The sequence below is a fragment of the Asterias amurensis genome, chromosome 2 (assembly GCF_032118995.1).
Source record: "Asterias amurensis chromosome 2, ASM3211899v1".
Lineage (NCBI taxonomy): Eukaryota > Metazoa > Echinodermata > Asteroidea > Forcipulatida > Asteriidae > Asterias > Asterias amurensis.
In genome coordinates, this window is record NC_092649.1 from 561,580 (window position 1) to 586,742 (window position 25,163).

Below are 25,163 nucleotides of genomic sequence, written 5' to 3' on the forward strand. Positions count from 1 at the left end.
ATAACTGTAAAATTCGAAGACATATAGCGAAAAGCAAATGGTCACTTTTTGAACATAAAAACCTTGTAATTCGACACCTGATGACGTCATCATGACGAAACTAAAACGGTTTCATCTACTAATGAATATCTAACTATGTGTGAAGTTTCAAGTTTATGTGAGCTTAGCAAGTATGTCATTTGTTAGCGGACAAAAAACCACGGAGAAGAAGACGAAGTAAAAAAAAAAAAAAAAAAAGAGGTCTTCGGACTCGAATCCGAACACCTAAAAAAAAAGAAAAAACCGAACAATAACAAAGAGTTTTTTGGGCTGTTACCCGAACACCTAAAAAAAAAAGGAACAAAATCAAAGAGTTGTTCGAGCTGTTGCCCGAACACCTAAAAAAAAACGAACAAAATCAATGAGTTGACTTATTAAGTTTTTTTAAATGACTTTTATATTTATGAAAAACAGATGTAAACAGTATAATGGGGAGCTAAAATTATTTGTTATGTTAAAAATTGCACTAATAGTTGCTAGCTCATAAATGACAAAAAACAACTTCCACACCGGCTGTTGGAACCCTTAATAATGCTCCAAACATGAATAATTCACAAATACAAACTAAGGTGAACATTTTAGCATGTGAACTTTTAGTGCACCCCAGTTAAAATCTAGGGACGAAGGCTTGAATCGTGTGGATTGATTGTTCAGACCCTACGTGATTGTTTGGGGTTTTCCTCTTTAATGGTTGCCTATACCACATCTAAAACTGAAATTTCTTAACCACTACACGAGTATCTTCAGGTATATGGTTCTTTCGAAAAAGATTTATAAAGAAAAACTTTACATGTAGTGGTTGTATATTTACAAACACTAATTGTTCGGTGTACACATCTAATTTTTTAAATCAGAACTTAACCCCTTTAATCCTAACCCAATGTGTTTTATAAAATGGGTGGGATTCGAACCTACAAGGTTTCCATGCTGGAGCAGATCTCTTACCGCTGCTAGAGCAGGGCCCCATAGAGCTGCCTAACGGTCGATTTTGTGCTTATTGGGCGCAACTAGCAAACTTTTCATTTCATTACCTCGCTTAAGACATGTCAAAAGGTAACCAACATATCCATTTTTATGAAGTACGTAAAGCTCTTTCATATGATGTAAAGATTGTCAAAATAGCTTATGTGGTTGAGGAAAACATGAACTTATTAAATACTGATGACTGTAGAAGAGACTAACTTATTGAAAGGGGGAAAATGTATTTTGAAAACGCCTTGAACGCAGACTATACACGAAGCTGGGGCGCTTTATGGATGAGCACTGGAGCGTGGCAAGCCATATGCCCAATAATTCGATAAACACTGTTTATCGCCGATAAACTATGTTTTTCGACCGATTAACATTGTTTTTCGAGAAAAAACTATGTTTATCACGTGATAAACATTGTTTATCTCAATAAACACTGTTTATCGAAAAACTATGGAGGAAGAAAAAAAGAAAAAAAATAGAATTTAGTGTTTGTAGAAACAAACACTAGGTGTTCGGCTATTGTTGGATCAGTGTTTGAATCAATAAAAAAGTGTTGTTAATAGCTCGTCAAAGTTCAAAGAAATCAAACGAGAATGTTTTCTCGATGTGTGATATGGTAAAGCATGAATGTCTGGTTTAGAAAGGTCAAAAGGGCAAGAGAAGGTCACCAACATACCCATTTTTGTGAAGTACGTAAGGCACTTTCATATGATGTATAGATTGTCGAAATTGCTTTAGTGGTTGAGGAAATGTGAACTGATGAATACTGACGACTGGAGTAGAGACTAACTAAACGGAAGGGAAATGTTTTTTGAAAACGCCTTGAAAACAGACTACGTACGTAAAGCCCTTTCATATGATGTACAGTGTTGATTGTCAAAATAGCTTTTGTGTTTGAGGACATATGAACTTATGCATAATGACGACTGGAGAAGAGACTATATGTAACTAACCGGGAGGGAAATCTTTGTTGAAAACGCCTTGAAAACAGACTAAAACGAAGCTATTTATGGGGGAAAATTTTTTGTAATACAAAAATAATTAATACAAATTTTGGACGCCAAGTGGTCTCCCATTCAAATATTGACAGGGCCCGATTTGTTTAACTTCAGTGACCGGACGAGAACCGGTGTTATCAACGCAGTATGGTCGTAGATAAACCAAGAAAACTGACATTATGTTGAGAACGCCTCGAACGCAGAGTAAAACGATCAACACGTGGTGCAGAGCGTGACTATGCTCCTCAATGCACCGCATACTTACACGTGGTGACCGCAATGCACCGCATGCTTACACGTGGTGACAAAGAACATGTACATGTAATTGTAAAATCTTTACGCGCAATCAATGGGGGAATTTTGTGGGACTAACTAACCGGAAGGGAAGTGTTTGTTGAAAACACCTTGAAAACAGACTACATACGTAAAGCCCTTTCATATGATGTATAGATTGTCAAAATAGCTTTTGTGGTTCAAGATATAGGAGCTTAAAGCATAATGACGACTGGAGAATAGACTAACTAACCGGAAGGGAAATGTATGTTGAAAACGCCTTGAAAACAGACTAAAAACGAGGCTATTTATATAGGAGAAAAAAAAATAAAATACAAAAATAAATAGTACAAATTTTGGTCGCCACGTGGTCTCCCATCGAAATACTGACTGGGCCCGATTTTGCTTAACCTCGTTGACCGGACGGGAACCGGTGTTTTCAACGCAGTATGGTCGTAGATAAAACCAAGTAATTACTTTTGAAGAAAATTGACATTGTGTTGAGAACGCCTCGAACGCAGACTAAAACGATCAACACGTGGTGCAGAGCATGGTTATGCTCCTCAATAAACCGCATACTTACACGTGGTGACCGCAATGCACCGCATGCTTACACGTGGTGACAAAGTACATGTACATGTAATCGTAAAATCTTTACGCGCAATCAATGGGGAATTTTGTAGTTCTTTATACATGAATTTTAGAATTTTCAACCTCTCTTTTGAGCCGGAAGACAAAATCAAAATGGGGTCATGTCTGTGAGGCGTTTACGGAGTTTTTAATGCCCTTTCCGATGATGTATTGATTGTAAAAATCCCTCATGTAGATCTAAAGTTATGATTTTTTGAAATAATAAACTTTGAATTAGTGTATCTCGTCAACTGATGACGTCATCGTGACGTAACAACTTTTGTATCATCTACTGGTTATTGTCTACATGTGTGCAAAGTTTCAACTTAATGCAAGCTTCGCAACTATGCTTTTTCTTGCGGACAATCGACGAGAAGAAGAATAAGAAAAACCAAAAAAAAAAAAAAAAAACTAGACATAAAATTTTTGTTAATTACAAAAATACGGTGTTCGGTTGGGCGTTACGTGATGACGTAGTTCAAAAACATTGAACCATAAACATAAAGATGACTTTTTCTACAACGTGTCGTTAATTTTTATAGTTAAACTTGTGTCACAGTTTTAAACGACTCCTTTTTTTCTTCACAAATGCAATATTTTTGTGTGAGATTGGCTTTAGGTTTTAATTTGCAATTTCCAATGGGGAAATTTCGTAGTTCTTTATACATGAAATTATGAATTTTCAAACTCGATTTTGAACCAAAAGACGAGATCAAAATGGGATCATGTCTGCGAGGCATTTACGGAGTTTTTAACGAACTTTCCGATGATGTGTCGCTTGTAACAACCCATTATGTAGATCAAAAGTTATGATTTTTTTAAATAATAAGCTTTGAAAATTCATAACTCAAGAATTGATGACGTCATCGTGACGTAACTCAAACGGTTTCTTCTCCTAATAAATATCTAACTATGTGTGAAGTTAGAAGTTCCTACAGGTTTGGGAAGTGTGCTTTTGTTAGAGGGCAAGGGACGGAGATGTATTTTTGAAGAAAAATATACAATTGCAAACTTTGACCTTCCGGTACGAACGGAAGGAGGGGTCATACGATTTTGACGTTAACTTTTCAAATGTAGTCCCAGTCTTGATCTATCAGATGCGTAATTATGAATATCATAACTGTAAAGTTCGAAGACATATAGCGAAAAGCAAATGGTCACTTTTTGAACCTAAAAACCTTGTAATTCGACACCTGATGATGTCATCATGACGAAACTAAAACGGTTTCATCTACTAATGAATATCTAACTATGTGTGAAGTTTCAAGTTTATGTGAGCTTAGCAAGTATGTCTTTTAAACCAGACCTTTGCCAGACTTGTATGCTGTGGTGATGGTTAAGCATCAAATGATGTATATTTCAACCTAAAAGGCAATAACCAACGCCCTTTCAAATCATTTCACAGTCACATCCGGTTTAAACAGGTCAAAAGGTCAACGAAAGTTCACCAACATATCCATTTCTGTAAAGTACGTAACGCCCTTTCGTATGATGTATAGATTGTCAAAATAGCTTATGTAGTTTAGGTTATATGAACTTAGGAAATATTGACGACTGTAGAAAAGACTGTAAGGGGCATGTATGTTTTAACCGCCTTGAACGAAGACTATTCTTCATGAAGCTTTTTCGCGCTCTATGGATGATCACTGGAGCGTGACTCTGCTGCACCGCTAATACACTACACGTTGTGTGTATACACTACACGTTGTGTGTATACACTACACGTTGTGTGTATGCCTACGTACAATGTTTATGCACATACCAATGGGGATTTACGTTGTTCTTTAGACGTGAATTTTGAAATTTTCAACCTCTCTTTTGAGCCGGAAGACAACATCAAAATGGGGTCATGTCTGTGGGGCGTTTACGGAGTTTTCAATGACGATTCCGATGATGTTTCGATTGTAAGAATCCCTCATGTAGATCAAAAGTTATGATTTTTTGAATTAATAAACTTTGAATATTCATAACTCAAGAATTGATGACGTCATCATGACGTAACTCACACGGTTTCTTCTCCTAATAAATCGCTAACTATGTGTGAAGTTTCAAGTTCATACGAGTTTGGGAAAGGCGCTTTTGTTAGCGGACAAGGGACGGTCAGAAGAAGAAGAAGAAGAAGAAGAAGTATGAAGAAAAAGAAAACAAAACCGAACAAAAATAAGAGGTGTTCCGGGCTGTTGGCCCGAACACCTAAAAAAAAAACCCGAACAAAAACAAGAGGTCTTCGGACTCGAGTCCGAACACCTATAAAAAAAAAAAAAAACGAACAAAAACAAGAGGTCTTCGGACTCGAGTCCGAACACTCGGACTTGAAAGCACAAGCACAGAGCACAAATGGAAATTGCAACCCACCCTCTCCAGGACAGCAGCAATGCTTATGGGAGAGTACAACAATGCAAGATGCAAGATGCAAGACAACAAGTTTTAAATACACTACTTGATGCCACTTTGTTTATACATGTACTTGCACGTGTGTTACTCATTGCAGGCAAAATCTGCCTCGATTGCAGTTAAAGCCAGATTTTGTATAAAAACCTAACCATTCTTGACGTGTTTGGCGCTACATTAATTGTTTGTCTCTTCGGTTTTTGTTTGAGAGTTTGGGTTTGTTGTCGTTAGCCACAGTTTTTGAATACAATGTAAAGATGTTCTTGTCGACACAGTCGTTTGATTTCACAATAATGAGAAGATGACGAGGGGCAAGCTTAATTATCCAAATTAAATAACAATTATAAAGTCTTTGTATATCAAATTAATTGTTTTATTTTTCTCGAATAGCGGCTTTTGTTCTTTGTACATTTTTAATATAAATCTGTTATGCTCATTATTTCATTCAAAATAAAAACGTTGAGTATAAAAGTATTAACCGTTCAATTATATTAAATAACACCGATGACCACGTCTACCATTGGGGGTATGACCCGGGGGTGTGGGAGGGCTCCACCCCCCCCCCTTACACACTTAGAACCAAAGACCATTAAAAAGCCCCAATTGTGTATTTGCCCCCTGCCATGCCCAATGTCTACTCCAAACTGATCATGGTGAAGTGAACTTTGAGATCACCGTTGCCGAAAGCGTTGACCCATGTTGTCCCATCATGCAACATACATGTATATTGATCCGTGGTTGTTACGGCCAAAGTGATGTAGGGTGCGTTCGATTAGCTTTCCTGGGTCGACCCGGTCTGACCCCGGTACATTCGAATAGCTTTGAAGTCATTCCAGGGTCTCACCCGGGTCAGCCCTGCTTGTGGAGTGGGTCACTTGGGGGCTGACTCCAGGTGCATGACGTCACCACGAGAGGGTGAGTGATATTTCGATTAGCTCTAGTCGGGGGCAGTGAGCACCGCAGGGTCACTAAAGGGAAGCTAATCGAACGCACCCATAGATCATTTTAAAGATTAACAAATTGACCAGGTTAATTCCGACACCTTACGGGTACACTTCAAAAACTGGGGTGATGAAATCGACACATTGGGTGTTGTCACTAGGCCTACCGAGAAGAGAATATAAATTAACATAACAGAATATTAAAATAACACCAATTGCTTGTTTTATAGTGTTATTTTGTTACCACGGGCATTGTGTGAAAGTCTGCAGTATTCCCACATCATCAAATTTAAGCGGCTATGGCTTCCTTACGTTGAAGAATGTGGGGGTCCAGTATCCGGTCATAGCCCCGTGTGACAAGGGCTTAAGGGGACACCGTACATTGCACTTAGTTGGACTCTTGCACAAAGCAGTCGATGCTGCCATGATGATAACAACTGGCAAAGTGTACTAAGGGGACACCGTACATTTGTGTTTGTATTAAATTTTTTGTATTTGCACACATTTATTTCATTGCACTTAGTTGGACTCTTGCACAAAGCAGTCGTTGACGCTGCCATGATGATAATAACTCTCACGCCATGTCACGTGTAATCTATCCAATCCATTTATTGATGTTAATATCAATGTTCGCCGTCCCATTAAAACCACCATAGTATACATCAGTTGCCTTTACAGACCGCCAAGGCCAAACTGGAGAAAAGAAACATGTACTTCTTTTGCGGTGTGTACCTATGGGGGTGGACGAACAATTGTTGTACCCAATTCAGTCATAATTTGGGAATATGACAATCATATTTATACCCAAACTTGCCATTCTGTCACGTCACGTCATTGAAAGTTTGTGAGCAACACATCACATACCTCTTCTTCCCTACTACGGTGTTTGATTCTGTTTTAACCCTTTCACTTCTGTGCGCAAGCCAATTAAAATCGGATAAAAGTAATTAAATAATGTTCACCCATGCGGAACAGCTGAGGATTGATTCGGTAAAAATTGAAAACATAATGACCTTGGTCTATATTAGGGCCAGACTTCACAAAGCTGATTAAAAGCACGAGAAGTTCCCAAGCACGACAAAATAATGCTGACCTGCAAGCAAAGACCATTTTACATGGGCCTTAGACAAAATGTGCGTGACCTTGGCTTGAAATTAAGCCCATATTTGAGCTATGAGACGCGTTGTTTACATAATAGGTATTGACAGTGACACATATTTTGCATGCGTTTAAGTTGCATAGAAGTGTGCAGCTACGTCACAGGTACCAGACTATATACAGATAAAGTTAGCCTCGTTCTGAGGATGATGCATGGGTCAGAATAGAAAGGGTCGAGATGTCTCGTGGTTCAAGTACTATACACATATTGCCTCTGAGATGTCAACTCGGCACTTGACCGATCCACCCATACGGCAAATCACAGTAGTCTGCGTATCATCGGCTACCTCCAGAAGATTGCCAGTTGTATCCTAATAGAAGCAAACATAAGGTCAAAATCATCATTCAAATTTGCACTGTATTTCATTCAAGAAAATGTTTGAGATCGAAGACATTTTCAGGTCAGCGATAGATACGTTTAAAGTGTAGTGTATGTTGGTAAGGGCCTATATGCCCTATTTGTTTATTATTCTGTTGATTGTTCCGGTGTTGTAGGGATACCTGTCCCCCGGCCGGAGATCCTGTCTCGTCCCTCATATAGATTAACATGCTTAAGGAGAATACTTCAAAAGAGGGCGCTAACAGAAGAAGTTTGTATATTAATTATATTGTTGATATACAACGAGAATGTACAGTATAGTTCAGATTTTACACACTGCCTTACAAACGACCAATATCTGATAAAGTGCTGTGAAAACTGCACCCGGCAAGCTCAAAACTGGCCTGATGAAGAACAACAAAGGATAATCGAATTTTCTATTCGTTTCTCTTGGGTTCATGGGGAAAGCCAACATTTGGGAGAGTTATTCTCCATCAGGGATTTTCTTGAATAGAATACAAAGGTTTAAATAGAGCCAAGTGCCGCCATCTCCGTCTGGTCCCCTTTGTGCAATACAGTTTTTCAATATTTATTACTAAGAAGGGGTCTGACTACTTTTCCCACTGAAGGCCGTATCCGAACTGGGCGTCTACAGCTACAGCTAAGGCTGTTGCTATAAGGGTGTTGCTAAGGACGCCATCCGACCTCAACCCGATGATGATGCGGACATCTAGCTGTAGCCGTTTAGCTGAGTCGCCAATTCAGACACCGCCTGGCTACATTTGTAATTTGTTTAGTGATCTGTTTGGCTACATATATTGCCACTTTTTGAAACCACGGCTCCATTATCTGGTCTGAAGCCCTGGAGCACGTAACACAACCGCGAGGCAAAGGCCGAATCCGAATTGCGGCTACGGCTCGGCTACTATAGTTGCTAAGGGTGTTGCTAATGACGTCCTATACCTCACTGCATGGTGACGTGGAAATCTAGCCGTAGCTGTAGCCACTCATTCGGACACGACCAAAGCTAGCCTGCACCAAATTTGGAGCCGAGCCGTAGATTCGAAAAGGGGCTATGAAAAGGAACACAAAATGGCCAACCCAATCTATACTTACTGAAATGAGAATACTGCTATCGTACCCATCTGAAGATAGCTTACACCATAACCTAAGCCCGCTGTCTAGACATCGTAGAAGGTTATACGCTCTGTCGTTATCAACTATGGCAGGGTTGCAAAAAAAAACAAAATAATTGTAAGTACGTTCCCAATAGTAACCCTCATTGACCTTTGCTAAACACACTATAGCCCAGTAGTGGTCTGCTTATGATCCGTAATATTGTGACCATAGAAACCAAAAATTGAAAATCAGATTTGTGATTTGGAGCCCTGTCAATAAAATAAGGCCCAGTGAATGTGGTTGAAGTGGAACCCACGACCAGGAAACGCTTAACCTGTGTTTGAACGAAAATAAATTTCAGATTGATTCCTTATTAAAGCGCAAGTCACTCGAATTGATTTAAGATAAAGCAGATGTACAACAAGCAAGATACGGAAACTAATCATGGTCAGTGACAACGTCATTTAAAAAAGTGCCAACCAAGCACTCAAGGAATAGATATAATATAGTCATAAAGCACTATCAGTATTCTGGTTCATCTGAGAGAAAAGTATTGTTACAGATCGAGATTTATTTGGGTGTTCGTTTTTTACTTGTGGATCGAAATGAGATTGAATGATTGCAGTGCACTACTCCGATCGATACACTAACCAGCACTGAAGTACAATCCGTTGTGGTAGCAAAAAAGAAAGATAATCGAAACATTTACATACCAAAGCATTACAGTATACATAAAGGTCAACTTGAATTGCTTGAAGTCATTCCGCAGGAAATTGCAGCAATAGAAAATTAATAATGAAAACTCCCATAAGTTGAACTGCCTGGAGGCAGTTGCTTCAAGAACTCAAGATTATGAATGAAGAAGTATGCTGACAAAAGTCAAAGGGAATGTCAATAATTAAATCATAAATCTATATCGACAGATGAGTTGGTTCGGCAGAGGGGTTTGTGGGCCCTATAGAGGGTTTCTCAAGATGAGGGACTAGAGAGGTCTATGCGAATATTCAGAGTTTCGTCAGCAAAGTCAGAGACCAACAACCTCTGATTTGATTGGATGAAATATCAACAAGCTCATATCTGTATTTAAAATCATGTATTTTAAACAAACGTATTGATTATTGGATTACAATGTGAACGAAGTTATAAACAAACTCTGTATATGTACTTGTATTTAATAGGCCCTACCTGATGTGCACACGAACTTTATGTTAATATTCCTTACTTTTTCATTGATTACTGATTGTTATTTTTTGTAAGATACAGGTCATTGTTAAAGAATTTGAGTCTATGAGATTACCACAACGAGAGAAAATGTACAGTTTTTTGCGTGTCGTTACCAAGATGTTTAAAAGCATTAGACTCAAGCTGTGGTGTTTATGATCAGCAGAACGTGGGTTCGAGTCCCGGTCGTGGTACTTGTTTCTTTGAGCAAGATATCATTGCTTGCGCTTCGGTAAAGAACCCATAGCGTTTATCCTGGATGATAATAGGGATAAACCCCCGTATATTTCTGGTTCACATGGCAATTATCATATCGCCTAGGTTTCCTCAGGCTTGTGTGTTTGAGTTATTACCAGAATTATATAATAATGTATATAATCAAGTACGACCCACCATTCTATTAGGAGAGGTTACCCCGATTTATAACTACTTGTTTAGAACCTTACCAATACTATCTCTCATGGATACAGCTCTGCGACAATGTGTTACGTTAGTCTGCCTATCGATCATGTGGCTCGCTGCAACCGATTTAGTCCGGCGGTGGCCCCAAATCGGTGTGGTCTCCGATCCAGAAAGACGGTTCTTCTTATTCTCTTGTAACACGTTTGACTTCAACCAGGACTTTTCGGCAGGTCTAGGCGGTCTTGAAGCGGGTCTCTTGGGCACAGTGGGTGGACTGGATGCAGGGCTCGTAGGCCCACTGCTCCCACTTGCGAGTTTGTATGAACGGCTCCTGTTTGCCAGGCAGCGTTTACGGCGTTTACTGGAACCGAAAATGGCATTATGTGGCACTATGATGGCGGCTTCCTCTGCCTCCTGGCTCCCTGCTACCGGGATGATACTAGACGGCTCTCGGACCTTCGATGTGCTTACAGAAACACCGTCTGCAGCAGCAGTAATGTTTGTTTCTTTTGTTTCGCGCGTCTCACTTTCATCTTTATTCTCGCCCAACTTCCACGAGATGGTGTTGTCCTCAGTGTCCTCAGCTAGCACGGTTAACCTGGCCACATCACCTACCATCTCAGTCTCCGGGCCCATGTCAGACTCCGGTGAATCCTTCACCTCGGCTACCCGTACTTCGGCGCTGTACTCGGTAGGCAGTGGCCGGATCACGCTGGTCAGTTCATTGATGCTTTTACTCGAATGGAAGAGTATTTCATTGGAGCGGTATTTCAGTCGTTGAAGTGTGGACTCATCGTCAGCGACCAGGGTCTCGGCGCTTGAGAATGTGGCCTCACCTAGCCGTGATGAAGCGGCAACAAGGCGATCTGCCTCCACTGTTGAAGTCACTGAAAACCCATCCAAATGTGTATCTCCAGAGCATGAGGTGGCATTCAACCCAGGCACTGTCTTATTATCAGCATAGAGAAGGGACAGTTTATGTAACTTCTTAGCATCCAGTATCGTGGAACCTCTCTCTGAGTTGTCGTAGATGCTACGAGGGCGTGATGATTTGGACACATCATCCTCGGAGGAACCTAAAACAATAATCAAACGCATCAAATGAATTACTCAATAATTCTGTCTTCGGGAAGAATTTAAAGGTTCATGAAAAACATTCACTAGTGCAGTCTGTTTTTGCTACAAACAATCGGTAATAAAAAGGAACAATATTTCCAGCAAAAACAATTTCGTTTTGTTCTAACAAAAATTCTGATAGAGAAAAAGCCCGAAGTATTATTTTTTGGCCTATTTCAGACCATGATGAACACATTGCACGAATCGTTGCTTGATGTACTTTTCGCTTATAAGTTTTTTTTCGCGCGGAAATAAATAAATAAATACATAACGAAAAGAAAGATGAAGCCGCTGATTTTACCGAAAAAGCTGCGAAGAAACCTTTTCAGTAACGATGTTGTCAGAGCCAGGTACCTAGACCGCATTATAAAGATAGACACGAAACTGGAGACAACAGTGCTGAGGCACCAGCCTAAGTGAGCCACGAGCCTCATATTGATCCCTGCGTGTAGGCGAACCAACATTGCTATGATGGCGCGAGCAATAAAGCCTTCTACATGTCAAACCAGCGCTCTACTTTCTAAATTATGATTCATTATTGCTAAAGTGACCTGTTCCCTTCAACCGCCCAACAGTTCACGGCAGCATATGGCAACATGAAATGACTTCCCGGTACTGAAAACAAAAAATACAAGTGTGGACAAATTTCAGCGGGAAAGAACATTAATTTGCTTGGACATAGCAAGTTCGTGGTTTTTGCACGATCTCTAAATAAAGCCAATAAAGATGTGCTTATACGAATGATGGTGAAGTATCTAGCGATTCAGTGAAGGTGGGGTGCCATCATTCGCAATAAGTTGTTTTTAAATCGATGAGTATTACCCGGTACGTTTAGTGACGCAAATTATTCTTTGTATGAAACGGAAGTGTGTCTGTGACAGAAAGCCACTGAAACTATACGCCCTCTTAGCCCATTTACCACCTCCATACTGAACTCCTAATAACTGTTTTAATAAAGCTTGGACAAAATAACACATTGTGAAGATTTATCTTTTTTATGGAAATATATTAAAGAACTTTGAATGGCACACCCCAGTAACATGGTAACCAAACCGAGGTTATACGGGAAGAATAGCCTGGTGCTTCAGGCGAACATGTCATAATGATTCAACATGGTAAATGGTTTGAAGCCAAAACTGGGCAAAGTGTCATTAACTCAAATTATTTACCGTTGCGTACAGCCGAGCAAAATAGGTAGATTTTGGTCGTAGGGTATTTTTGTGAGATTTTAATTACGGTTATGTGATGAATAGTTCAATGACACAATGTTATACCCGCGTTGGATCTTAAATTATGTTAACAATAGAGTAGATGGAAGACTGAAAAGACGTTACGACAGTCTTGTCCCAGACTGCCAACATAAGTTAAAATAAGTTCTCAAGTATATAATTTTTTAGGATAAATTCTTAGTCCCAAACTGTATCCATGCTGAATAAGTAAAAACTGGTGGTCTGGCGTTGTAAATGTTTCTACGGTCTGTATTTATACTGCATTGGCACAAACATTGGCACTAATTATTTTTCGGTGTTCTTTGCCAAACTTGTTGCTCCCTTGAGACGTATATTCGGAATGAAGAGGTTTAATTACTGTATCAACATTTAATTAGTAAAACAATCAAAATATCTCCCCAACTCAATATGACGCTTATGACAACTCTTCTAATCTGGTTAATTCCGTCTAGGCAAACGTGACGTCACCCCATAATTATCTCCATTATTTGTTTAAACTTTTTGTCCGTCGAATGATCCATGAAATAAGTTATGGAACGATGAATATCAGTAAAGGAACACAGAGCCTGGCAGTAAATTGACTAACGATGCCCACGTGTGCCGGAAACCCCCAAGCACAGTGCGTCAGGTTCCTGTGTGTATCGACGTGCTCAGCAGCTAGGGCACAGTTTCATGAGCAGAAAATACTGCTTTTACACTTTCTGCTTAGCAAAATTAAGCAGGAAGCCAGCCACAGATAGTACTTGTGAGATGGTGTTTTTGGCTGGTAACCTTATTGTGGTAAGCACCGTTTTGTTGTGCTTATAGCTACTTGTTGTGCTTAGGCAGCTCTCTATAAAAGTGGGCTCTGCTCTGCAACGCATGTTGTGTGTAGTTAAAGTGCTATTTGGCTTTCTTTTTGGTCACGTTTTTAAAGAGAAGTGATTTTCTTTTCAACTTTGACTTTTTTTTTCATCTGTCATACTTTGCAGTTTCACGACCAAGTCGCAAGGGAGTTGTGGTTCCTCTATGAAAGTGAATCATTGTGTTTTTATTCGAACGGTTTGTTAGGATCAGAGAGAGCTTGCAGGAGCCATTATTGCTAACTTAAAGACACTGGTGAAAAATTGAGCTCAATTGGTCGTCGAAGTTGCGAGATTGGGAAAAAGACACCATTGGAACACGAAGATGTGTTACCAAAGTTGTTATGCTAACCATTATTTCGAGTAATTACCAATGATCCGTTTAAGGGCACAGAATCAAACAGCCCGGTATATATTGAAATGTGTACGTGTATCATACTAACATCCGGCACTTTTGTGAGCTGATAAAGACCCCCCTTGCTCCTTTGTGAGCTGATAGACCCCCCTTGCTCCTTTGTAAGCTGATAGACCCCCTTGCTCCTTTGTAAGCTGATAGACCCCCTTGCTCCTATGTAAGCTGATAGACCCCCTTGCTCCTTTGTGAGCTGATATATTCCTTGCTCCCTGGCACAAGATCTCCTCATAGTGGGAAGACGCGCCACAGACGCCCAAGGGGTCACAAGGCTTCCTGAAACCACGTGACCACAGGTTCGCTGTTTTTATCGAACATCGATCAATGAATCAAACCACATGTTACTTTTGATTAACTGTCAACACGTGAAATCGGGAAAATAAAGGTCTGGAAGCCTGAGCCAAAGACTGAGCCATAGTTTCGAAAAGGTATTTAGGCCATTTCCGAATTGGCGGCTAGGGCTGTTGCTAAGGACGACAAGCATGATGACGCGGCGATCCATGCTGTAGCTGCCAATTTATTCAGCCTCATCGAGCCTAGCACTCGATTGTAAAAAAGATGCAAACATTAGATATACAACTTATTAGCCAGGGATTTTTTCTGAATTGAGTAGAGAACTATTACCAGCAGACTCGGTCACTGCATCTTGGCCCCAGGCTAGCACCTTTCATAAACCATGTATCACGCTCTAAAACAAGTGCTTCTAATTAATCTATTTACCGTAGAAAGTTTTCATTTTGATTGGCCCAAGGGCCTATACCGGTCCCACAATAATACCATATCGAAAACACACAGAGTCCCGGCGTCTAATTTGAATGACCTATAAAACTGCTTCTACTGGCGGGCCATGCATTTCCATAGAGGTCAACTGTAGGAAGGTTTATATTACTGCTAGAGTTTTATCTGTTAATCCCCCTTCCCGCCCACAGATTGGGCCTTCCTTCAAAACTAAATACCTTGATATTTTGGTTTGACATTCGAGATAAACCCCTTAGTGTTCTTTCTTGAGACCACAGGTGGCTGTAGGAGAAGGGAGGATGGTGTCCTTGAAAAGTCACATTTGACTTTTTGGCGGCAACAATAATTATTTCTCAGGTGTTTTGTAGACAAGCCCTGAACCTGACGGTAATTATGAGGCCCCTTGAAATTAGAAACGTGATACGGGTACAAAAACATTGACTTTGGAAAAAGATGGATGCGTTTAGGAAGCGGCCTCTTGGATTTGATAATATACTGCAAGGTTTTGGCACAAATTCTGTAACCCCTAATCATCAAGAGCCAAGCCACTCTGTGTATGACTATATATACGAATGTGCCCAGTCACGGATTTTCAATTAATCAATCAAGCAAAATCACAATTATGGTCGTAGTAATGTGTATAAATGCTGATTCGCTAATTGCCGTGTGTGACAGCCGAAGAGCTAATTGTAGCCCAAAACCCTTGTGTCTCCATTAAAATCTAATGAGATGTCATACGACCCAGGGGGCAACTACCCTGCCAAATTTCGGGCAAAACGTGAAATTCCGGCAAAGCAAGAACATAAGCAAATTGGACAGAATAAAAAACTACTTGTTATACCCGTTATTAAAAATTCGTACTTTTGTATGCCTTTGTAAAAGTTCGGGCAAATCAATCCATCTGCACCCAAAGATTCCCTCTACGCCCTTGTCTAAGAAGTTGCTGAATAAATTCTTATCTTGGTCCCGATAACTACAATTTACAACGATGTGACGTCATACCTTGGCAATAACTTGAACAGCAATAGGAAAAACACATTAGCGATTGTTGTTTCCGTTTGTTAGGTTTATAATTAATTTGCAAAATAACAAGTACGCCCTCTTGCGTTCTCTCAATCGGTAAACAGTCTGATAATGTCTGATGGTTGTCATGGCAACACTAATTATTAATCAAAAAGGGAAGGAACAATGTTGGAACACGAAATTAGCTAATTAACTATAAAATGTTTTTCCGTTTCGAATTTGTAAGCCTTGAGTTAGACTATTTTGCGAAGTTGTTTTCACGTGAAGTACATGAACTTGTGTTGAAGGTTCAGGGATGTTGAGGAGGCGACTAATAATGGCTGACCGGTTGTAGGAAAGATACATCATTAGAATTTGTTCATTCCCATCCTACTCAAACATGTTGTCAAGTTATGGGGACACGCCTGAAACGATTAGGGCCTACAAAAATAGTTCTGCAACTAAGAATAAGAACTTGCGAACATAACAACTCATTTACATACTGCATGTTTGTACTGATAAGTTCATAAGAAGGGAGCTTGGGAATAATACTCTCTAAAGAATCATTTGTCTTCGATCACTACCAGTGTAGTTCTTATGGCTCCTGCGCCAATGTATCGGCTTTGATATATCACTGCAATATCTATTCAATAAACTGTTTTACAGATCTCGCCCGTATTTCGAACATGAGAATGTTGAGCTGTACCATTATGGGGCACTGATGGGCAATGATTTGCCGACCCCCACTCCCACCCCTCCCCACCCCTCCCCAACTGGTGGTGAGTGCTAGTTTGCGTACTTTGCGAATACTTACAACCATATTATACACACACAGTTCCTTGAAGCACTGAACGATCTCAATAAAATGAGAATGTCTAAAAGCCCTCATTTGTGTTCTTCGTTGTTAGGGGTGTATAGTTGTACCGGCATTTTAAACTATTCCCATAATTCTGAACTAATTATATTAACATACTGAGAACAAAATTTGGAATCATTTCATCGATGACCCAGACAAGACTAGGGTCAAGACCAGGAACAATCCCCAGTAAACTACATGTCCTTTTGTATGACGCTTTAATATTATTCAAATCTAGCAGTCACGAAACAAGCACATTGTGAGTAAGAACTCTGTCTCATTTCCGATTGTGTTAAAGAACTAGCTCAACGATAGAACCCAGCTGCCGAGTGTTATATGAAAGGCCACTAGTTAGCATAGGAAATGCACAATGCGCCCATCATCAACTGTACGCTCTGTAACCGCTGCGCTGTACGGTCATGTCTCCGTGATATGACGTCAGAGCGCGCTCAAGTTGCCGTCCGGTTTTGATTTGGGGTACCCGTTTCCGAGACACCTATCGGTGGCAATCAGGCTTGTATGTGGTGTACGGTGCTAGAATACTAGCTCTAGGCTGTTAGTTTACCGAGAATGAGTTGACTATTTTCTTCCCAGTTGTAACTCATCACATCAAATATCGTACGAAGGCTTAATATTAAACGAGAAGTAACAGCTGTCTATGCACAGTGACTGTCCCGGATGCTGGTCTGTTCGGATCCTCTTTAAAGCGATGTAGGTTCTCTTCTTGTAGATATCTACAGTACAAGGGCGTTCAATTTCCACAGCCAATATGAAATTATTTGGTGGTGCAGTCGGCAGTGTCAAAGTAATTATACATTGGTGAAGGATTCATAATTAAACTGAATCCCTTTAGCTGCATGGATTGGGTAAACCTGTAAACAATGGAGCTTGCTATGTGAACCAGATTTCATGCACTACTAATCATAGAGTACATTGGACCTACGGCTTTATACCTGGGTCCCGTGGGGCCTGATCCACTTCTGCGTCAGCATGGCCCGCAATCAGTGGACCCAGCTACAAAGTGGTGAAACTGACTCAGAATCGTAATTTAAAGGCCCATTGTTCATGCCTTTTATACGGGTCAGCCTGACACAAAAATTGGTCGGGTCCCCTGCAGAGTCTGGGTCAATTTCTGATCCGGTTGTTGTTTCAGAGTGAAAGTCAAAGGTCTTTGACCACCTGATACAAACAAGGTGGCTAACGTTTTGTACAGCCAACCAGTTCGGTTCACATTGTAAATGAAACAAAACAAGCTGTGCAATTGTCAACAATGCCACATAAAACCTATTTCTCATCCATTTCCGGAAGCCTCCATTGGAAGTTTGTTCGGGCGGGAAATCTATATAGTCACTTTAGTTTGAGCCGAAAAGGAGAGTGACTTGGGGCAAGGGGGCAAGAAACGTTCAGCGGAGTCTTGATTATAACAGAGTTGGGGTAATCTTTGTTTTTGTTATCCCCCCCCCCACCCTGGGGATTGTAACTGTTTGAGAGTCCCATTGGCGGTTATGATTCACGGGAAACACAGAAGGGCAGGTGGCGAGGGTAGAAGGGGGATAGGGGGCAGAGGGGGTTTATACAGCGCCGAGTGTCAGCCAAGATAATGTAGAGACTCCCTGATGAAACTACTGTTCAGAGACTCGTTATTAACTAGAGCTGGCAATTCGCCAATGTGATCACCCTCTTTAATTGGTTTGCATTCCAATTTAGGTCTTAATGCCATGTAATAATTCACAATTAAGTCATCATTGTGACAGTGTTTAGAATGTCTGCCAAAAACTAACTCCTCTGTCACAGTTGGCAACACTGTAGTCTATACGTGAATGTGCAATAAGCAGTTAGATTTGAATAATGTCATGTACAACTTGTTTAGTCACAATTTACCGCAGTCCAGAAACAGTTGCTGCGTCACAATCATGATTTCGGGAAATTTTTGCGTAGAATCGTAAGAGATGATAAACACCCATTAATACATCATTGTTCCTATTGTGTTGATTTGTTCTGCTGTTGCTCTCTTCTCATAACGATACACGATTCTAAATGAATGGGCAAAACAAACCACTACCAGTGTTTGCTCATCCTAAATGGGGGTTGCTAAACAATTGCCCCTATCCAGATTGACAGGAACTGTCTCTATTGTGAGGAATTGAATCTTTACGCGGGAACTTGTGACTATAAGCAAATCATTATTGCAGTGCACTAATGAACATCGCTGGTAAACGACAGAATTAATATTTGCATTAACCAACCAAAAAATTATGCATGTTGCACTCTTACTTTCATATTGTGACCATCGGGCGATGAGACGATGCCGCCGATTGGCTAGTTTGATGCGCCGCCGTGGTGGTTCCTGCATCAGGAGAGAGCAATGACATTGCAAAATTATGCAAACAAATCTCGACAACATATTGTATTTCGAAAATACGATTTGGTATCTCGTATATTACGTCTTTAGTTGCGTTACCACTACAAGATACTTCATTCTAGATCCTCATTCAGCATGACAATGTCAGTCATCACAAACCCGACTGACACAACAGAGGCCCAGATAAGTGTATTATTTATAGAGTTTCAAACGATTATTTAATTTTAGGACAAGCTTAATAGTTTCCTCTTTCCTTGTCTTTGGAGTCGACATACCTTCATGGTTTTAGATAGGCTTACGTTCAATATAATTTCAACAATTGGGTGTTTACGAATTGTCAAGTAGAATATAAATGTGTGTCAGTGAGACCAGTCAGTGAGACTGTGCAAAGTTAATATTTAGGTAAAACCATTTCCGCATAATGGCGGTATTTTATACAGATATACTTCACAGGACAACTGGTTCCAGCGCTTAGTTTACAACAGATATAAAGTATATTATATTTTTCCTTTTCCCACCCATAGTAAACCTTTGAATGAAATTTACAAATATCTATCCCAACCTCTCACATTGCCTACTTTTTCCCTGTACTCTAATAGTCCTTCGAAAACAGTTTAAAGGATTCGGGTACTTTTTCAAAATGTCCACAGATTTACATTAAACTTACAGGGTTTGAAGATAATGATAGTGGAAAGCTTCCCTTCAAATATTACTAACTAAGGTTGTGTAGTTTTTGAAAAATTAGTAAAACAAGTCACAAAATAGTTTTGGTCTCATGAGACCTAAATTATTTTAGCATGTAAAATCCCCTTAACCAGTTATTATATTATACCAAAACCATAGCATAACTGGTTAATACGTTTTTACATGCTAAAACTGAGACGAAAATTATTACTTTTACTCATTTCTCAAAAACTACAGCACCTCAGTAAGTAAAATTTCAAGGGAAGCTTTCTACTATCATAATCTTCAAACTGTGTAAGTTTAATGTATTTCTGTGGACATTGTGTTTTTTGTTAGGAAAAAGTACATATACCCTTTAATAGTGGAGATTATTGTTTACCTCGCAACTGAAGAATTATTAATTCAACAACAAGTACCATTTGTTTCACATTATTTCTAAGAAATTACACTGTTAATTGATGATCCCATATTTTGTATAAAAAATAAAATAATACAAGCGATATACTATGACCACTGGCTTGTAGGTCCATTAAAGGCAGTGGACACTATTGGTAATTACTCAAAATAATTATTGGCATAAAACCTTTCTTGGTGACAAGTAATGGGGAGAGGTTGATGGTATAAAACATTGTGAGAAACGGCTCCTTCTGAAGTGCCATAGTTTTCGAGAAAGAAGTATTTTTCCACGAATTTGATTTCGAGACCTCAGGTTTAGAACTTGAGGTCTCGAAATCAACCATCTAAACGCACACAACTTCGTGTGACAAGGGTTATTTCTCTTTCATTATTATCTCGATTGAGCTCAAATTTTCACAGGTTTGTTATTTTATGCATATGTTGAGATACCAAGTGAGAAGACTGGTCTTTGACAATTACCAATAGTGTCCATTGTCTTTAATGCACAGGTTACTTTAACAATGTTTCCCGCTTTGCGTTGATCTATAAATAGAGTATTTTAACTTATTTACATTTGGTATGTTTGCATCTGTGGATGTGTAATTTGTTATTAGTCATTAAAACATGTTTAGATCAATCTGACCTTGAATTGAAAGATTCATCGCATCAGGTGTTTGAACTTCTTTATTTAAAGAATTTTCCAAAACTTGTACAAACTGTGTGCGGAAATTGTTGATAATTCTAGCTCCTTTTTCTAAATTGGCTTGAAAATGTGACACAATCAGCCTCCATTGAATTTAGAATTGCCTATGCAACGCCTATATGTATAATTGTGATGTTTTGGACAGAGGTTTCTTACAAGCATTTTGATGATAAATAACTTGTACCGTAATCTGATGACTATCGTTTAATTGATTTAATTTACAATTAATATGCATTGAGAATTAAAGAGGATTGCGATCCAGCAATTCCATGCCTAAGGAAGTCAACGTTGTAAAAAATCTAGATTCGCCAAAGAAAATTACAACAACTTATCTTAGGGAGAAAGTGTTTTTCATTCGTATCATTGGACTGTCATTGGGAACGATTATGTTCTGAGAAACGGTATTATAAGCTTTGGCAAAATGCTTACCCTATTTATAGCAGTATTTCAAAAGGCTAAAAGGATGCATCAGTACCTTTGAGAAAAACTATGTGTAGAGGGTCAAGACGTTGGACAAAACTATCTTCACAGTTGCATTATCTTTACAATGAGCACTTAATAAAAACTGGTTTTATAGAAATTCAAAGATGGTCCCAAAGTAAACTTAGTCTTATCTGAGGCATTTTATTGGTTCTCAGTAGAATTGCCAAACTCCCAGCAGTCGGAAAAGAATTAGGAAACAAGACAAGAAGAAAAACATAACGAAAAACTTGACCAAGCTTTACGCGGGAGATTGAGATGGATGCTTGTCTACAATAAGAAAGACCTGCTAAATGTACGTTGCGCCAAAATGGCGGCTTCTCTAAATTGAATTGGCCTCTTAAAATTGAATTTGGGTTTATTTGTGGGAACTTCCGACGAAGTTATTCTTTCTCAAGAGTGCAAGTAGATACGCACATGTATTCCGCAAACTAAATTGTATGTTTTGTCTGCTTGATTGTGCATGTATTTCTGTAAAAACTCATGCATTTGGCAAACGATTGAGATAAATAATCTTAAAAAAATAACTCGATGTTGTACAATTAAAAGTTTTTGTTTTTCATCGATTCAAATTCAAGTCACCCTTCCAGATGGAAGCTTCAGAGCAATCAATCGTCGTTAATTCATATTGGTTGGAGACTAGCTCTCACTCTAGAGACTTGAAATACTGTGCTTTTAGCAAATGTTGAACTTCCCCTTTAAATGTCAAAAGGGCGTTCAAATAATCATGTATGTGATATAGACTTCTTGTCCCTCGTTTGACCGCTTGTAGTTTTAACCCCCCCCCCCCCCTTAACCCCTACCCTATCACCCACAACAAACCATCCATGAACAATGAGATCATCAGATCCATTTCCCGGTACATGTCTTATTTGATTTCAGTCAATCCAGTTTACTGGTCACAGGTGATGTGGGGAGTCCGTCACTGACGTCACTAAACAGACAAATCTCTCCATAGAGATCGGAGGACGAACTCATTGACATCATTCAGGCAACATTCAGACCAATCACAGTCACGGTCAGTAGTTACGTAATGGATGTTGATAAAAAAAGGCCCCTGGCGATTGGTCAATGTGTTGTGTAATCAAGGCAGCATTCTCCAGAAGACGATCAGAGCATACTGATCGAAACGTCGAGTTAAACCAACGGTTCTTTTCAGAACCACCCATAGAAATAGAACCCGACCACCCCAACTCATTTAGAGAATAGTCATTACATGGTGTTACCGCAAACTCTTCTATATCAAGGTAAACTTGTTTAATTGCCGTCTGGTACCAAAGCTCAGCTCACGTGCTCGGTCTTGTTCATCAGAAGGTACAGAGCAACGATCTCAAAAATCGAGCCAGACCCTGGGGCAGAACATGCACGGAAGAAAGGCCCCAGACTGAGCGGAAATTCCTTTACACTTGTTTAAAAACACTCGCGAGAATTCAAGGTATGATGAAAGCATGTTGAATGTCAAGAGTTGACAATCATTGAGTTTTAGAATCATTCGAATTAAAGGTCATGTTCAAGTTACGGTGAATTTTCAGGCTCTGTGTTTTCTGATTTAAGTCTTCTCGATTGCCGATGAAATCATTTGATGAAAGAAGTTCAAAAGAAGACCGTTTACAAATACGGAACCTAATGCTCAGTCTTATCTCCGACAGCTTGCCACTAGTTTGGATGGTTCCCAATATTTCCCATCAAGAAACCACAATTTTGCCGGCAGCTTCTTCAGTCAGGTTCTGAGAATCAATACCACCATGCTAGGACTGTTCTCTTTACAAAGTCAGAACATGAAATCATGATAATAGTCGTGCCATCAATACGTGCCTTGCATCAATTAGCCACAACAATCAATCTTTTCGATTAGCAATCTCGAAGGGGTTCATTTTCTCTCCCCCCCCCCCCCCTAGTTTGACTTCAATCTCTTCGCTCCCAGCTAGCGACTTGAACCCCTCTTGTACATGACACAACCATAAATTGCAGAGTGCAATGTAAGGTTAAACGGAAATTAGTCATGTTATATAAAGCTAAGATCACGACTTACGATGGAATTATGGGCCGGCAGTGGCAGTTTTGTTGCCCACGGCCAGCGAGGTCTCAATCTCTGGCCATGAGGCCCACTGACAAGAAAGCTTACCGCTACAAATTACCTGTCTTAAAATTAAGTTGAAATATTTTATACGAAACCCCCTTTTCCCTCGTAGATTTCATATATGTCGTGTTTCCCGACTCGTCCCATGCGCTTATCGCATTTATATTCGGACAAAACGTAGGGACCAGTCTCCTCGTGGCTTTATGTCGTTGGCACTAATTGTGAAAACGTCTGCTGTCACACGCAAAGTAAAAAATGTATTTTTATTGCAAAATCTTTCGATTCCACGATACAGCCAAGTGAAACATACATGCCGAATCTATGAAGCTTCTAAACAGTGTATTTTAAAATCCACAATAGCCATGACTGCCAGGAAATGAGCTTGACAAGCCTACTGAGCCACCAGGTATACACGGGGAACGTGACCGTAGTGCACCCTGTCAGAGCGCCGGGAAACTATAGACGGTATCACCGCCCTATCATGCTGTAACCCAACTGTGACCAAAGCTGTCACCCTTGGTGCTAGATGGAAGAATCAAGTCATGTGTTCCAATGTCTATTTAAAACTTTGCATATCATAATGCTCACATGATCAGTAAAAACCACTTGATAACGCGGCGTTTGAAACACTTACAAAGAGCAAGGCTTTACCTTTACTTCGATTCAAGATCAACTCATTTGGTTTTCCGAACGTAAGCCGTTACATGTACCAGAAAGGTGCAGGTTTATGTCCACTTTGCTATCAAAGTGAAATAGTATTGTTCATAATCCAGTGACAATAAAATTGAAAACAAAACCTGGCAGCAACAATGAATAAACTCTTACCGTGTTATCTTCAGTCTGCCTCTTTGCAAGCGTGTTTCCACCGTGGGTCTGTCCCATGGTTTCTTAGGATCCTCAAAACACAACTTCGACAAGATTTCACCCTAACAGCAGAGGTATATCTCCGTACCACGATCTTTCCTAAATAGATGCTTACAAATATCACTGGTTCAGACCTTGTGAATTGAGTCCGCCTTATCCAGGCATTTTAAACCCGGTGGTGAGTCACGAAAAAAGACTGTAGTTTGAACTTCAGTCGATGACCGCGATGGCTGGGTAGACAAACTGCAAAGGCGTACATCAAGTATTATCATACACTGTCTTTTTCTATCTGGCTCATACCAGATGCTGATTCAGTCGGTGTTTCAACACTCAAGTTCAAAATCACCAAGGGTTTGGGCCAGACTGAGACCCATGAGGTACCGTAAATTTTGATCGCTCATCGGGGGGCTTTGATGAGTTACTTCGCTGTCAAACTCTACCTGTCTGGATTGTTATGTATGATGCGATTAATGGTCATAGCTTGTTCCGGAGTGATGGAAGATACGATTCCAGAGTGAAGTATTGTCGCTGCTTTCGCTCCGTGTGGTTTTTGCTTTAAGGCGTGTAAGTAACTTGTCCTTACCGATAATGAGGTCACCTAAAGGATTTGATCATCTGGGTGTTTGATTTAAGACCTGTTATTAAAAATTTACCTCACTTAATAGCCTTACTCAGAAGGTACTTGGAGATCTTTATCAGAAGAGTGTGGTAGATGATTGAGACATCTCCGTAAGAACATCATGACGGTCTAAGTCGAAAGATGCCCGCGATATGCAATGGGATGTTGTTTAAACCGGGAAAAACCCATGAGTTTTAATTGTTCCAGTTGTAGGAACAAACTTTGTCTCTAGTCATAATTTAGTTGTAGTTTCAGTTTATATTCAAAACGCAAACGAAATAGACTTTGCCTTCACTTCAGCTGTAGTGCGATCACAC

At 39.8% G+C, this 25,163-nt stretch overlaps 2 protein-coding genes across 3 annotated transcripts in view; one reads left to right on the forward strand and one right to left on the reverse strand.

Annotated features, from left to right (window-relative positions):
• Positions 1-25,163, forward strand: part of LOC139954203 (prickle-like protein 2) — a 102,091-nt gene that overhangs the window by 5,161 nt on the left and 71,767 nt on the right. The window lies entirely within an intron of this gene.
• Positions 5,357-24,300, reverse strand: LOC139954338 (uncharacterized). Of its 2 annotated transcripts, XM_071954093.1 has the most exons (5): positions 24,189-24,300; positions 18,933-19,005; positions 10,508-11,539; positions 8,838-8,941; positions 5,357-7,713 (listed from the first exon to the last, which is right to left on the reverse strand). In XM_071954093.1, exons 1-5 carry the CDS (start codon positions 24,243-24,245, stop codon positions 7,600-7,602), a joined length of 1,380 nt encoding a protein of 459 aa, XP_071810194.1. In that variant the 5' UTR covers positions 24,246-24,300; the 3' UTR covers positions 5,357-7,599. The 2 variants fall into 2 exon arrangements, with proteins under 2 accessions (XP_071810194.1, XP_071810195.1); XM_071954094.1 differs by lacking the exons at positions 18,933-19,005; positions 24,189-24,300 and adding an exon at positions 11,881-11,978.